General features: G+C 45.8%; 1 protein-coding gene across 2 annotated transcripts; it reads left to right on the top strand.

The window, feature by feature from the left end:
* The first annotated feature begins 94 nt into the window (after nt 1–94).
* Coq6 (coenzyme Q6, monooxygenase) lies at nt 95–15,227 on the top strand. Of its 2 annotated transcripts, XM_052739313.1 has the most exons (12): nt 96–317; nt 4,835–4,969; nt 7,838–7,896; nt 8,522–8,645; nt 11,436–11,566; nt 12,195–12,302; nt 12,381–12,443; nt 12,726–12,833; nt 13,508–13,710; nt 13,785–13,900; nt 14,024–14,190; nt 15,095–15,227. In XM_052739313.1, exons 1-12 carry the CDS (start codon nt 143–145, stop codon nt 15,122–15,124), a joined length of 1,419 nt encoding a protein of 472 aa, XP_052595273.1. In that variant the 5' UTR covers nt 96–142; the 3' UTR covers nt 15,125–15,227. The 2 variants fall into 2 exon arrangements, with proteins under 2 accessions (XP_052595274.1, XP_052595273.1); XM_052739314.1 differs by lacking the exon at nt 4,835–4,969 and having other exon boundaries at nt 95–317.
* The last annotated feature ends 193 nt before the right edge of the window (nt 15,228–15,420 follow it).

The following is a 15,420-nucleotide window of genomic DNA, read 5'->3' as shown; positions in this document are numbered from 1 at the left end:
CTGATTGGCTTATTCTCCTCGCGCATTTTATTTCCGGTCCTGAAGACAGGGCTGAGCAGCACGGGTTAGGAGACTGCCCCGGAAGCACTATCCGGGTTAGGTCCGTGGGGAGTCCAGGCTTCATGCGCAGGCGCGAGTCACTATGGCGGCCCGCATTGGCTCGATGACCCGCTTGCTGTGCGTCCGCTGGTGGAGTGCCGCGGGACTCGGCCCTCTGGTTGCCGGTCGGCGATGGGCCGGCTCCTCGGCAGACACCGTGTACGATGTGGTAGTATCAGGAGGAGGCCTGGTGGGCGCTGCCATGGCTTGTGCCTTGGGTAGGTGCATCTCGACCGTGGCGGGGAACCGGGCAGCTCAGAGTGGAAGTCGGGACGCTGTACTAAAAAAACAAAACAAAACAAAACAAAAAACAAACCAAGCGTGCCTCACCTGGTGGTTTGCTCGCGACCCTCCCAGAGGAGCCCTCGGGCCGACGGGAATGAGCACGATGCTTCAGTACTATGGGAAAAGTGGGTGACCCTTCTAAGTCAGTCCGACGCTTGGCAACTGCCCAGGATTTATGAGCACTATGGGAGGCATTAGGCCTTGTAGTATCGGATAGTAGGCCAGGTTGGACTAGAACTCATAGATCTGCCTGCCTCTTTCTCCTGAGTGCTGGGGATTAAAGGCGTGCACCACTACGCCCGGCCCTAAAGCAGCTTAAGATAACTGTTGACATAGTTATAAATCCTCCCACTTCAAGCATGCGGTCCAGTGAGTTTTTAGTACATTCGCAGAGCTATACAGTCACCACAAAAAGTTTGAGTACATTACCCTTACTCTAACAAAACAAACAAACAAACAAATCTTGGAACTCATAAGTTACTCCATTTCTCCTCATCCTCACAGCCCTAGACAGCGACTCTCCAATTTTCTGTCTGTAGATTTGCCTTTTCTGGATAGTTGGATGTAAGTGGACATATACTTAGTGTTTTCAAGGTTAATCCATGTTGCAGCATGTATCAGAACGACGTTCTTTTTGAGGGCTGAAGCAATACTCTATTGTGTGTACGTGCCCATTTATTAACGGATGAACGTTTGATTTGTTTTCACTTTGGCCTATAACAGGTCATACTTTCAGAAACATTTTGTGTGCAAGCGTTGGTGTAGACATAGTGTCACTTATCTTGAGTTTATTCTCACCAGTGGAATCTCCAGGTTACGTGGTAACTAATGTTTTGAAGAACTGCCAGACTTTGAGAGATTGTACCATTTTACATTATCATGAAGAATTCAACAGGAATGCTCCAGTTTCTCCAGACCGTGACAGCACTACCTACAGTCCTTTTGTTTGTGGGTAGGAAGTGGTTTGTGTTTGTATTTCCCCAGTGACCAATGATGACTAAATTTACCAAGTGCAGGCATTGTACGCCACCATTCCTGGTCCCTTTGAAACTTAGAGTTCATATTTTGGTGGCTTGCTTCTGTGTTAGATTTTTGTGAGTTTTTCAAAGTTTGCTTTGCTGCCCTTTTCTCGTCTCTTCCCGGGTGTCACAGCGAGGGAGGGCAGCACTGCTTCCCTCTTATTAACACAGACACACAATTCTGTAATGAATTGTTTCCTTCTCTGTCCATTTTAAAACTCAGGAGTGACGTTAAAAGTCAGGGTGCTAAAAGGCACGGTGGTAAACTCCTGTGATCGCAGCCCTTGGAAGGTAGCGGCAGGAGGATCAGAAGTTCAAAGTCATCTTTGGGCTACATAGTAAGTTTGATTGCATTGGATACATAAAACCCTCTGTAGCATGAATCTTAAAAGTTCTTATTAATAAAATCAAACCCGAGGCCAGTTATTGGGGTGAATGCTGGAAGGTCAGAGTACCAGAACAAGCCACAGCTATTTCACCTTGCCAATTCCTCAGCTGGTCCTGTTTCCTCAGACTGGAAGCTTCTATGTCCTCATCCCAATGGCTCTCAGCTGAACTGCTGCTAGAAGCCTGAATGCTTAACCAGCCAAAATGCTTAACCAGGCCAAATGCTCAACCAGCCAAATGCTTAACCAGCCAAATGCTTCTAGTTTCTGGTCCTCACGCCTTATAAACCTTTCTGCTTTCTACCACCACTTCCTGGGATTAAAGGCTGCTTTCTGGGATTAAAGGCGTGAGTCACCATGCCTGGCTGTTTCCAATTCGGCCTTGAACTCACAGAGATCCAGAGGGATTTCTGTCTCTGGAGTGCTAGGATTAAAGGCGTGTGCTAACATTTTCTAGCCTAAGTATCTTGTGGCTTTTCTGTTCTCTGACCCCAGATAAGTTTATTAAGGTACACAATATTTTGGGGAACACAGTACCACCACACCCTCTGTCAAAAAACAAAACAAAACAAAACAAAAAAAAAACACCCAAACAAACAAAAATATGTGAGTAAGACATTTCCAATAGGTTTTTGTTTGAAATAAGATCCTACTCTATCTCTGGCTGGCCTGGAACTTCAAGTGACACCACATCACACACACACACACACACACACACACACACACACACACACACATTCCAAGCACACTCCTAATTCATGCTAGATCCTACTCTATCCCTGGCTGGCCTGGAACTTCAAGTGACACCACACAAACACACACACACACACACACACACACACACACACACACACACACACACATACACTCTCCAAGCACACTCCTAATTCATGTAGGCTTTGATTAATGTTTCCCTTTTAGTCCACTCTGTTTTCCTTTGTTATTCTTCAAACTCACAACTAATTTATGTTTCAGGCTTGTAGCTCCCTCTCACATTTGGATTTGGGAACAGTTCCCTGCATAATTTCTCAAGTACATTTCAATCCATTCTTGTAATATACCATTCTTTTTATTTAAGCCTCCTACTCCTGGGCTCAAACAGTATCCCTGCCTGAGTCCCTGAGTGGCCAGGAATACAGGTGTACGCTACTACACCAGGCCGCCTTACATTATTTCTAAGTGTTTTTTTCATTTTAAAAAAAGTCACGGGGTTGGGGATTTAGCTCAGTGGTAGAGCACTTAAGCACAAGGCCCTGGGTTTGAGCTTCAGCTCCAGAAAAAAAAAAAGTCACATTAAATAGTTAACAAATAAAATATATCACCTGGATGTGTTTTATAATGTGTTTAGAAAACTAATTCTTTTTTGTTTGGTTTTGGTGTTTTGGTTTGGTTTTGAGGACAGGGTTTCTCTGTATAGCCCTCCAACTCCCTCTGTAGACCAGGCTGGCCTCAAACTCACAGAGATCCGCCTGCCTCTGGCTCCCTAGTGCTGGGATTAAAGGTATTCGTTGCCACCGCCACCACCCAACCACATTATTTCTTTATAGCACCTTCATTGCCAATAGCAAATTACCTCTAGTTCTTAGCTTTTTCCAATACTGAGGAGACTGCTGCGGGCCTTCTCCCAGTAATAACGTTTCCAAGTCCAGTTTTCACTGCAGATGGTTTAGAATCGGGGTTGTAGTGTATTTTTTAAATAATAGGGTTTTTTTTTTGTTGTTGTTGTTTTAAGATTTACTTACTTATTATGTACACAGTGTTCTGCCTGCACACCAGAAGAGGGCTCCAGATCCCATTACAGATGGTTGTGAGCCACTATATGGGTCCCGGGAACTGAACTCATGTCCTCTGGTAGAACAGCCAGTGCTCTTAACCACAGAGCCATCTCTCCAGTCCCTAAATAATAAATTCTTTATTCTATCTTGAGACTGCAGTGAATTTGTTTATGTAAAATACTCCATTGTTTTATGTTTCTGTTCTAAACCCTCCTCCTCACTTTCTCCTGTGTGTGTGAACGTGCTCAACCACAGCCTAGAGACGAACCCCCAGGCCTCGCTCGCTCATGCGAAGCTAGTGCTATCCTGTTGAGCTGTATGCATCCAGGGTCATGAAGTTTCGGTTTTAGTGAGTTCAATCGGAGGTTAAGAAATAGATGGCTACAAATTTTTTATTCTTCCTTCCTAAGGAATTCTACTTGCTACTAATAAATTTTTCCATTATTTGCTTCTTTGTGTGACATATAGTGAACTCTGGAGACACTGTACAGTTGTGTGGAGGGTGGCTGTCTAATGAAATGGTGGATTATGTTATTGCTTAGGATAGTGGTTTTTTTTTTTCCCTGCTAGGTAATTGGAATTATTATTTTTGCAGTACTGAAGATTGAACTAGGACCTCAACTTGATAGGCACACATGCCACCACTGAGCTATATCCCCAGCTTAGAAACTTATTTCCAAGGCTAAGAGACTACTTAATCTTTTTTCTTTTTGTTGTTTTTTTTTGTTTTGTTTTTATTTTTTGAAACAGGGTTTCTCTGTGTAGCCAAGGCTGTCCTGGAACTCACTCTGTAGCCCAGGTTGTCCTCAAACTCACAGAGATCCACCTGCCTCTGCCTCCTGAGTGCTGGGAGTAAAGGCGTGCGCCACCACCTCCTGGCTGTTTTGTTTTTTGAGACATGTTCTCGTTCTGTAGCCTAGACTGACTGCAAAATCATGGTAACCTTCCTAGCTTAGCCTCCAGGTGCTAGGATTACAGGTGTGAGCTACCAGAGCTGGTTTATATTTGTTTCTAATTGAAGACTTGAAACATAAAAATTACACTTATTAATGGTGTGCTTTGTAATGTTTTGATACATACATAGGTTGTATACTTCAAATCTGCTTAAACATTTCCTTAAGCACTTACTATTTCTTAATGATGAAAACTTTCAAAATCCTGGCCTTTAGAAGTGGGCAACACATCCTTATTAGTTGTAGTTGCCCTACTACATAATTAAATCCTTGGCTTTCCTAAAATGACTTAAATGTCAATTCTTTTTCTTTCTTAGGACATGATATTCATTTTCGTGACAAGAAAATCCTGTTGCTGGAAGGGGGTCCAAAGAAAGTACTGGAGAAGTTGTCAGACACTTACAGCAACAGAGTCAGCTCCATTTCCCCTGGCTCTGCAACCCTTCTCAGTAGTGAGTCGAAGAGCCTGTCCCCTGGGTCCTGCCTCCTTTCCTCTCGGCTTTCCCATAGGGCCTAGGGCAGTCAGCAGACACTAGAGCAGTGAGAGCAGGCTCTCAGTGGGGAGTGAGCAGGTGAGCTTGGTAGTGGTCATAGTTGACAGTGTGTCAGGTCCTGATCTGGAGAGGACATCTTGAGACATGTGGATCCATCATGTCCCCCTCTTTTATGATGTTAGACTATTATTATTTGGGCTACTACATTCCCTCTAGTCCAAGTCAGTCCTCAAGAGGGCTGGGCAGTCGCATTTTAATGGCCTTTTTTGGGGGTGGTATAGACGAATTGTCTTTCTGTTTGTGCTACATGATACTCCCAACCTCAAGGCTGCCCTATTTGAGACAGTTCTATCTAGAATTCAACTCTTCAGTCACTTTAAAGCTCTAGCCTTACCTTCCTGAAACTCACTTTGGAGACCAGGCTGGCCTTGAACTTGGAGATCTGCCTGCTCCTGCCTCCCAGAGTGCTAGGACTAGAGATGTGTGCCACCACTGCCTGGCTTCCTTTCTTTTTTCAAGATAGGATCTGGCCTTGAACTTGAGCTTGAATGCTGGTCCCTCTGCTTCCACCTCCCATCTGCTGGGATGATGTGAGGTATCACCATACCATTTTATGTGGTACTAGGAATGAAACCCAGTGATTTTATTTGAGAATGGAGCTACCTCAGTGCCTACATATTTTTCTTTTTTAAGTTTCTCAAGACAGGGTTTCTCTGTGTAACTGCCCTGGCTGTCCTAGAACTCATCTGTAGACCAGGCTGGCCTCGAACTCACAGAGATCCGCCTGCCTCTGCCTCCCAAGAGCTGGGACTAAAGGCGTGCGCCACCACGCCCAGTCCTACAGTTTTTTTATTTATGAAGTTCTACCTGACATTATATTATGTACTTGTTCATGTTGTCTGTCTCTTGTGGCAGTCTCTGGGAATCCAGCTCTGATCTTCTTCCACCTTTCAAAGGATTCTTGGGTGAAGGAGAGAGGAATGAGGAAATATCAGATGGAAAGATAGACCTAGATGAGGAGAAAGACAGAGACACAGGATAGCTTTAGGAGGGCCTGTATCAATATCCAACAGCCTTGAAGTTTATTCAGAAGGGCTTTTTATAATATGCCAAGGGGAGAGGCAAAAGACCTCTCCCTTGCAAGATCAAAGCACAACTTACAGCCAAGTGTAGACCCTTCCACACACCTGGAAAACACGCCTGTGGCCAAACCATCCCATTATGCAGCCCTGCTGGGTAAAGCAAGCTCAGAGTCTCTGACCCTGAGTAAGGTCTCACTAGGAATCCTCTGTGGGTCTCCACAATCTCTCCAGCTAAAATAGCTGCTGCACAGGGAATTTGTTTGGTCTGATCTGGACCTAAAATTATACCTGGCTCTTGGTAGATGCTTAGTAAATATTTCTTCAAAGCACAGATCTACTCAGTGTCAGGAAGAGTTGAAAAAAACAAGTCTTTAGAATGTTAATAACTAATAAGCTAGTAAGGAGAAAGGATGATAGTGGTTTAGTTTTCCTTTGATTTTCACTGCTTTCCTGTGATCTGGCCTTTGGTTCTTCTTCATGCTGTATAATCTGGAGATGAGAGCAGAAGGGCTTGGTCCCTGTAAGTAAGTTTTGCAACTCTGTGGGTTTGATCCCAGGTTTAAGCACCAAAGTGTAAGTGACTGTGTTGCAACTCTAGGGGAAAGGTATCCTGACTATTTGAAGAGTCAGGCGACATCTTCAGCTGCTAGGACAGCTCTGACAGCTGGAGCCACAATGAGACAGCTCAGCCCTGGAAGGGAAGGTATTCTGACTACTAGGCAGAGTCAGGCCTGGAGCTGCTAGGACAGCTCAGTAGGGAAGGGTATCCTGACTGTTGAGGAGTCTGGCTATACCTGGTGTGGTGGGGGATGGTCTCCCCGCAGAATATAGCAATCCTGCTCCTCTCCTGGAGAGCTGCTACAGCTGGGTAATTGCTCAGCCCGCACTTAAGGGGGCTTCCTAGCAGAGTTCCATTTCTTCTCTGGCCTAAGATGTTGGTTCTTTTGCTTCACTCTGCAAAAGGGGAAACCCCTACAGTAATGTAGCAATATTCTCTGGCTCTGGCAAAAAGTGTTACTTTTTCAGCTCCCTCTTGCTCAGTCCCCTAAGGAAACGTCTCAGCAAGGTTTTTTTTCTGCTCAGTCCACTATGGGACTTCTTAGCAATCTTCTCTGTGCTGGTGAATGAAGGTCTTCACACTAAAACTCTTTTGAGAAAGAGATTTCCTTGGGGAGGAGGAGTCCAAGAGAGTGGTTGCCTCTACCAGGGTGGAGAGAAGAACCCACAACTGACCAGGCAGAGTGGTTTATATAGGGTCTCTTGGGGTCAGAGTCAACCAGGGTCTGCTCAGGATTGGTTGGTTTTGTGGGTTAGGGGCAGAGATGGCTCTGATCTCAGAGCTAAACTGTGTTTTCTTCACTGGCCTTTCTTAGTTTTTTGACTCTAATTCTAAGGCCAGGGCATATTCCTTTCACTGGCTCTGATTCTAGGGACCAAGAATGTTTCTTTGATACTGGTTTCAGAGTCAGGGCATGTTTCCTGGGTTCTGGGTTTGGGGATAAAGTGTTTCTTTCTCTGGCTAGGTCCCAGACCCAGGCTGTGTTTCTCTCCCTGGTTCTGGGCTCTAGAGTCAGGATGGGTTTCTTTAGCTAGCCCCTTTCCTACAGTTCCTAACAGCATGCAGAGTTTTCCCTTCTGTTTTTGGAGAACATAAAAATAACCTCCTACCTACCAGGATGGAGAGAGACAAGGGGGCCCAGGACCAGGGGCCCAGGTCCATGTGAGGTTTCTGTTTCTTTTGTAGGTCTTGGTGCATGGGACCACATCTGCAATATGCGGTGCAAAGCCTTCCGGCGGATGCAGGTACCTCCTTCCCCTTAACTTTGTCAGGATGTCTTGATCTGTCTCATGTTACCTTGTCAGAGTCCGTTTTCTCTGGGCTTTTTATGAATCAAAATTTAAATTCACCAAGTGGTGGTAGTGCATGCCTTTAATCCCAGCACTCGGGAGGCAGAGCCAGGCAGATCTCTCTGAGTTTGAGGCCAGCCTGGTCTACAGAGCAAGGTCCAGGATAGGCACCAAAACTACACAGAGAAACTCTGTCTCGAAAAACCAAAAATAAATAAATAAATAAATAAATAAATAAATAAATAAATAAATAAATAAATAAATAAATAAATAATAAAAATAAATCCAGTGTGGGGCATTCCTGAGAATCAGCTTACTTTTTAATGAATTAATTTGGTCTTTTTGAGGTAAGGGCTCGGGTAGCCCAGGCTTGTCTTGAACTTATTGTATGGCTGAGGCTTGCCTGATCAGTCTCACAGGCGTGCCCACCATTCTTGACTCGGAGTCTTCTCACTTTTATCCTGCCAAAGAGGCTGACAGACTGTGATGTGCTGCCTCTCACTCTGGAAAGCCACATTCAGCTTTGGGTTGGAATTGGGTTTTTTTCTTTAGTTAATGCATTTTTCTTGTGTGTTTGCAGGTGTGGGACTCCTGCTCAGAGGCCCTGATCATGTTTGACAGGGATAACTTAGATGACATGGGTTACATAGTGGAAAATGACGTCATCATGCATGCTCTCACCAAGCAGCTGGAGGCCGTGGCAGGTGAGCGAGCTGCTGTCTCCATTCCTCTCTGGGAAGTGATTGCCTCGGTACTTGCTAAAGAAAAGACCCTTTGAGAGGTGCTGAATAGCCTCCGGCCAAGCGGTGCTAGCACATCTTTAATGCCAGCACTGGGGAGGCCGAGGCAGGCGGATCTCTATGAACTGAAGCCAGCCAGGACTGCATAATGAGTTCCAGGCCAACCAGGGATACATAGTAGTCTTGTCTCCGAAAAAAGAAAAAGAAAATGATGAGATCCTTTTAGGATTTATCTTTCTTTTTACCAGCTTCATTTAAAAAAACTTATACCATACAGTTCTCCTATTACGTGTTACTCAGTGACTTTCCGTGTATTTATGGAGTTGTGCAGCTGTTGCCATGGCATTCTTTAGAGTGTTTCCATCCCTCAGAAGAAAACCTCACACCTACTTATTGCCGTTCTTCATTCTTACCTGAACTTTCGCTTTTATCTTTCTCAGAGGAGGGAATCACCCCATTTTTAGTGGGTTAGATCTCGCTCCAGCATGGTTTGAGATTCAGTCACTTTGCAGCATCAACTAGTAATACTCCTCTTTGTATTGATGAATAATGTTTCATTGTATAGATATATCAAATGGTATTTATTCATCAGTTAATAGAATTTAGGTTGTTTCCACTTTTGGCAGTTGATGAATAGTGTTGTGACTATTTTGTGTGATGGGTGGTTTGTCATTTTGTGTTTTCTCCAGTACTCAGGACTGCATGCAGGGTCTTGAAAGCTAGCCAGTCTCTCAACCCCTCAGCTGTTTTCCCAGCTCTCTTTTTACTTTTTGTTTTGGACAGGGTCTCACTAAGTTGCTCAGGCTGGACTTAGACTCACTCGGTATTCCAGGCAGGTTCTAAGTTATAACTGCTTGTCTCGGCCTCACAAGCACCTTGCACCAGCAGGCCTAGCATCATGTGTTTTCATTATCCTGGTTGGACACTTGGAAGTGGAGTTGCATAGTCATATGATAATTCCGTATTGAACATTCTGAGGAATTGCCAAACTCTTTTCTGGAGGCTGCATCATTCACTTCCCCTGGTTGAAGTGGCTCAGTTTCTCCACACCCTTCTCAGTGCTTGCCTTCTTTTAGATTACAGATGTCCTGGTATGGCCCGTTGTACTTTTGATTTCATTAACCTAATGAGTAATAATGTTAATACCTTTTCATGTGCTTAGTTGTATATTTGCTTTAGAGGAATGTCTATTGGAAATCTTTTGCACATTTAAAAATGGGTCATTTATCTTTTCGTTTTTTAGTTAGAAGAGTTCCTTGCATATTCTGGATATGAACTACTTAGGAGATATATGAATTGCTGTATGTATAGTATCTTGGGAATCAAGTGAGAAAAAACTGGAAGCAATTATGAGTTTTTTCTTTTCTCTTCTTTCAGTTTCTTAACAAAGGATCTCATGTAGCCCAGGCTGAGTTTGAACTCACTATGTAGCTCTGGCTAGCCCTTTTTTTTTTTAAGAGTATTTTATTATTATGTATACAGTGTTCTGCCTGCGTGTATGCCTGCAGGTCAGAAGAGGGCATCATATTTAATTACAGATGGCTGTGAGCCACCATGTGGGTGCTGGGAATTGAACTCAGGACCTCTGGAAGAGCAGTCAGTGCTCTTAACTGCTGAGCCATCTCTCCAGCCCCCTCTGGCTAGCCTTTAACTCCTGGTCTTCCTATTACTACTTCCCAAATGCTAAAACTAGAGGCATGCGCCACCATGCCCAGCTTACCAGGTTTTTTATATGGGATATTGTTCATTCATCCATGTAATGGGCCACCATGTAGCTTTTAAAAATAATTTAGGGTTGGGCAGCAGTGGTGGCACATGCCTTTAATCCCAGCACTTGGGAGGCAGAGGCAGGTGGATCTCTGAGTTTGAGGTCAGCCTGGTCTACAGAGTGAGGTCCAGGACAGCCAGGGCTACACAGAGAAATCCTGTCTTGAAAAAACAAAACAAACAAACAAAAAAAATTAGGACTGGTGGTATAACTCAGTGGTAGATCAGTTGTCTAGTATGTAAGGCCTTAGGCTCCATCACCAGAATCTGTGTGTGTGTGTGTGTGTGTGTGTGTGTGTGTGTGTGTGTGTGTGTGTGTGTATGTGTATGTGTGTATGTGTATGTGTTACTTGGGATTGAGCATGCTAGGCAAGTGCTTTTCCACTGACCTACCTACATCACTGTCATCTGTAGCCATCATCCACTGTGATTGTACACCAGAATTTATTTCTCCCATCTAACTATAACTTAGCACCCAGGAAGAAAATCTTTTACAGTGTAACACATATGTCTGCCTGCATTCCCTCCACCCCCTCAGATGCAGAGTGAAACCAGGAGAAGAGCCTTAGGCCAGAATTCTCCCTCTGTCTCTCATGTGTGTTGTGGGTGGGGATGTTGAATCAGGATTTCACTGTGTAGCTCTGGCTAGCTTTGAACTCTATGTAGAACTCTATGTAGACCAGGCTGGCCTCAAACTCATAGAGATGTGCCTGCATCTGCTAGGATTAGAGGCGCACTCCACTATGCCCAGCTAGTGCTTTCTTTTTTTAACTTTTTGACAGAGTGGTTCTGGCTTCTTCCCTTCACCAGCAGTTCTTAGGCCAAGTGTTATCATTTGAATTACTTTTAGATCTTGCTTTTTTTGCTTGTCAGTAAATGGCAGGACAGGGCTATCCAGGGAAGTTGCTTTTAAGCTACTTACAGTTTGTGCACGGTCCTTTACCCACCTTTCTAATGTTTTACTTCTTTCTCTTTTGACTTCTCCAGACCGTGTGAAGGTTCTCTACAGGAGCAAAGCTGTTGGCTATGCCTGGCCTGGTCCGTTTTCCATGGCAGACTCCAGCCCTTGGGTCAATATTACCCTAGGTGATGGCAGCACCCTCCAGACCAAACTGTTGGTAGTTGAATATTCTTCCTTTGTCAGGGGTCTTGCATGTCTACACCTTCCATCCTAGAGTCTGTATTTTCAGATGGAAACCATGGGTTGACTTCAGGGTATTGTTTATAGAGTGACCAGCCTCTGTTCAAGGCAGCCTGAGCTAAGATGGTCTCCCACCTCCTGGTTGGGAAGCATCCTCATGGGCCAGCTTTGGATAGGCTGGCTAGCAGGCCTCCCAGGACAGGATGGAAGAGGCGTGCTAGAAACTCAGGCCGTGTTCTTTTCTGTCCCAGCAGTCCCTGTGCCATTCATCTCCTTGTGGCTCTCATTTTCTCATTTCTCTGTCTCTGCTCACCAGCTGCTGCTTTTCGACTCCAGGGCCCACTCTGTGCCTGACTTTTCTAGTTCATGGATCCAGAGACTCTGGTTGAGTGTGGCTCTTGCTGGCACTTCTTGCTTCAGATAGCCACTTTGGTCCCATTAGCTCAGGCTGAGGTCCCATTTTGTAGGGCTGTCCCTGAGGGGCTGTGAGGGGACCGGCCTGGCAGTTTCCTACTCCAGTTGGGAGTAGGCAGAGGGGCAAAGAAACTGGAGCTGTTTGGTTTTGAATGGCTGTAAGACTTAGGCTCTTACTTATGTCCGTGCAGATTGGTGCTGATGGGCACAACTCAGGAGTAAGGCAAGCTGCTGGGATCCAGAATGTCAGCTGGACCTATGACCAATCTGCTGTGGTGGCCACTCTGCACTTATCAGAGGTGAGCTCTGGAGTCGCCATCAGAGGACCTTGTCCTGAGCACTCGGTAGCCCTTACAAGACCTTTCCTTTTATTCTAGGCCACGGAAAACAACGTAGCCTGGCAGAGATTTCTCCCCTCTGGGCCTATTGCTCTGCTTCCGGTAAGAGAGCCTCTGGCCAGGTGGCTCAAAGGTAGCCAGCCGTAGACTTTGGGACGCCACTGTCCTTCAGCCTGGTGTAAAGGGACTGTGTTCAGTCATGCATTGCTTCCTTTTCTCCGTTTCCTTATGCTTGAAAATGCCAAAGTTCAGAAGAGGCAGGTTTTTATTGCTCTTGGTTTTTTTGAGAGCTATGCCCCAGGCTGGCCTAGCACTCATCCTGCTGTATGCTATGATTACGGGCATGTGCCACCACACCAGGCTGATGCTCTTCTTTTGATATAGCTCTCAGATACCTTGAGTTCCTTGGTTTGGTCCACATCCCATGACCATGCAGCAGAGCTGGTCAGCATGGATGAGGAAGAGTTTGTGGATGCCATCAACTCTGCCTTTGTGAGTATCACCTGTCCAGCTACTGGTGTAATGAGGAAAAAGGAGTAATCATCAGCTTCCCCTTAGCGAGTCCAGTCCTTGGTTTAGATTCGGTGAGGGCATCCAGGGGAATGCCAAACAATGGAAGCTGTGGGCTGCTGTGCTGCTAGAAAGGTCTGCCACGGTTGTATAGTCTGCATTCCTGTACAGCGAAGCAGCTCTGGAGTCGTGCCTCCTGAGTACGAGGCTCTGGAGACAGACTGTCAGGAATCGCACAGTCCAGTGGGAGAGTGACAAGTACAGTAACAGATGAAGGCATGCAGAGGGTGACACGGGAACAGAGGCTTCAGAGCTGGTCTGTGCTTCACCTGAGCTCAGGCAGGCCAGCACAAGGTGAGCTGCACTGGAGCTCGTCGGTGGCTATTATTGGGGACTAGTGAAGTTTAGTAAAGTTCAATTCTAGTCAGGGGCCAACCCTGAAATACTTGGGCATGATCCTAAATAAAACTTGCAGGGAATGCTGGGAAAGAGAGCTTTGCATGTGTTTTAAGGGGTTTGTCCCTCATGAACAAAATCAGTTTAGGCATGTTAGGTAGCATTACCCTTAGCTTTGGTTATAAAAAGGGGTTCTTTGGGTTTTTAATTGTTTACTAGTCACTAATCAAATTTCACCATTGGGGGCTGATGGTATACAGTGGAGTGATGCTAACCACACAGACTTCGTCGACTCTGCCAGCACCATGTTGAACTACGTTGTCTCCCTTCTGAAGCCCACAAAGGTCTCAGCTCGTCAGTTGCCCCCAAGTATAGCCAAGGTGGATGCTAAAAGCAGAGCCCTCTTTCCTCTGGGGCTGGGGCATGCTGCTGAGTACGTCCGGCCTCGGGTGGCACTCATTGGGTAAGACTATGATGGAGCAGGCCTCTCCTTTCTGTGTTGCTGGAGGCCACACCTGAATGCTGCTTTATTCTTAGTGATGCAGCCCACAGAGTCCATCCACTGGCAGGACAAGGTGTCAACATGGGCTTCAGAGATATTTCCAGCTTGGTTCATCATCTCAGTACAGCGGCCTTCAATGGGAAGGACTTAGGTAAGGATTCAGGTCCCCTGACATCATGTAAAGGTCAGGGCTGCCAAACTGCCCTAGGAACAAGATGTGGTAGTGTCTACTGGGAGGAGGGCTTTGACCTTTCCTCCTCCTTTTGAACTCCAGGTTCCATGAGCCACCTCACAGGCTATGAAACAGACAGACAGCGCCATAATACTGCTCTTCTGGCTGCTACTGACCTATTGAAAAGGCTCTATTCCACCAGTGCCACTCCACTGGTCCTGCTCAGGACATGGGGCTTGCAGGCAACTAACGCAGTGTCTCCTCTCAAAGTAAGTGGCCACTTAGAGCTCTCCAACATTTTTCCTTACTGAGAAGGACTGCAGAAATTCTAAATGAATTAATTTTCTTACTTATAACATTTTTTTATTGTACTTATTTTTGAGATAGGGTCTTAGTATGTAGCCCTGACTAGCCTGGAACTGGCTAGGTAGACCAGACTGTTTGAACTTATAGTGATCTGTCTACTTATGCCTGCTCTGTGCTGGGATTAAAGGCATGTGCGGCCATGCCCAGCCACCATACCTGCTCTACTTTCTCAGCTGGTTATGAATAAGAGTACCTGCTGGTTTTGGTGGTGCCTAGGCAATAACTGGAAATATGTAGGAAGGGCTTAAGAATACAGGGCTGAGGGCTGGAGAGAAGGCTCAGGGGTTAAAAGCACTGGCTGTTCTACCAGAGGGACCTTAGTTCAATCCCCAGCACCTACATGGTGGCTCACAGCTGTCTGTAACTCCAGTCCTAAGGGATCAGTGCCTTCTGGCCCAAGTGTACTAGGCATGCATGTGGTGTGTAGACGTACGGGTTGGCAAAACACCCATACAGATATAAATAAATAGATTAACAAGGAGTGCTTGCTGCTCTTGCAGAGCTCAGTCCCCAGCACCCATGTTGGATGGCTCACAGCAGGTATCCGACACCCTCCACCCTCTTCTGGCCTCCTCAGGTGCCTGTATTCATGTGTTCGCATGCCCCAGCAAACATGGAGGTCAGGAGTTAGTCTCTCCTTCCACAGGGGACGACAGTCATTGATCTCGGGCTGTCAGGTTCGTTCTGAGAGCTGGAAGAAAGCAGGGAGGAGTGTCTCCCTCAGTCACCTTGGCTGTCTCACCATGACGTCACTGTCCTCTCACCTACAGTGACCGAGGCTCACTCGCCCCTCTCATTTTTCTCCAGGATCAGATAATGGCCTTTGCCAGCAAGTGAGTGCTCCTCTCCTGGAGACGACGGTGTGGGTGACAAAGAACACCTAGCATGTGACCATCACCTGCGTTTCCACGACGGTTTAATAGATTTACACTACAACTTGTGTCTCTTTCCTTCTTCTGCTTAATGGGCCTGTGGAGCCAAAACAGTGAGTGAGCTTAAAAAAAAAAAAAAGGGACACTATTTGGTTGAAAGGAGCTTTTTATTACTAAACAAACAAATCACTGAGATGCTGTCTCCCTCACTTCACTTGGTAACAATCCTTTCTACACAGAATACTGTAATGCTGGTCAGAA

This window comes from Peromyscus californicus, unplaced genomic scaffold (assembly GCF_007827085.1).
Source record: "Peromyscus californicus insignis strain IS unplaced genomic scaffold, ASM782708v3 Scaffold_15__1_contigs__length_86483966, whole genome shotgun sequence".
Taxonomy (NCBI): domain Eukaryota; kingdom Metazoa; phylum Chordata; class Mammalia; order Rodentia; family Cricetidae; genus Peromyscus; species Peromyscus californicus.
This window is presented reverse-complemented; position numbering and strand designations above follow the sequence as displayed.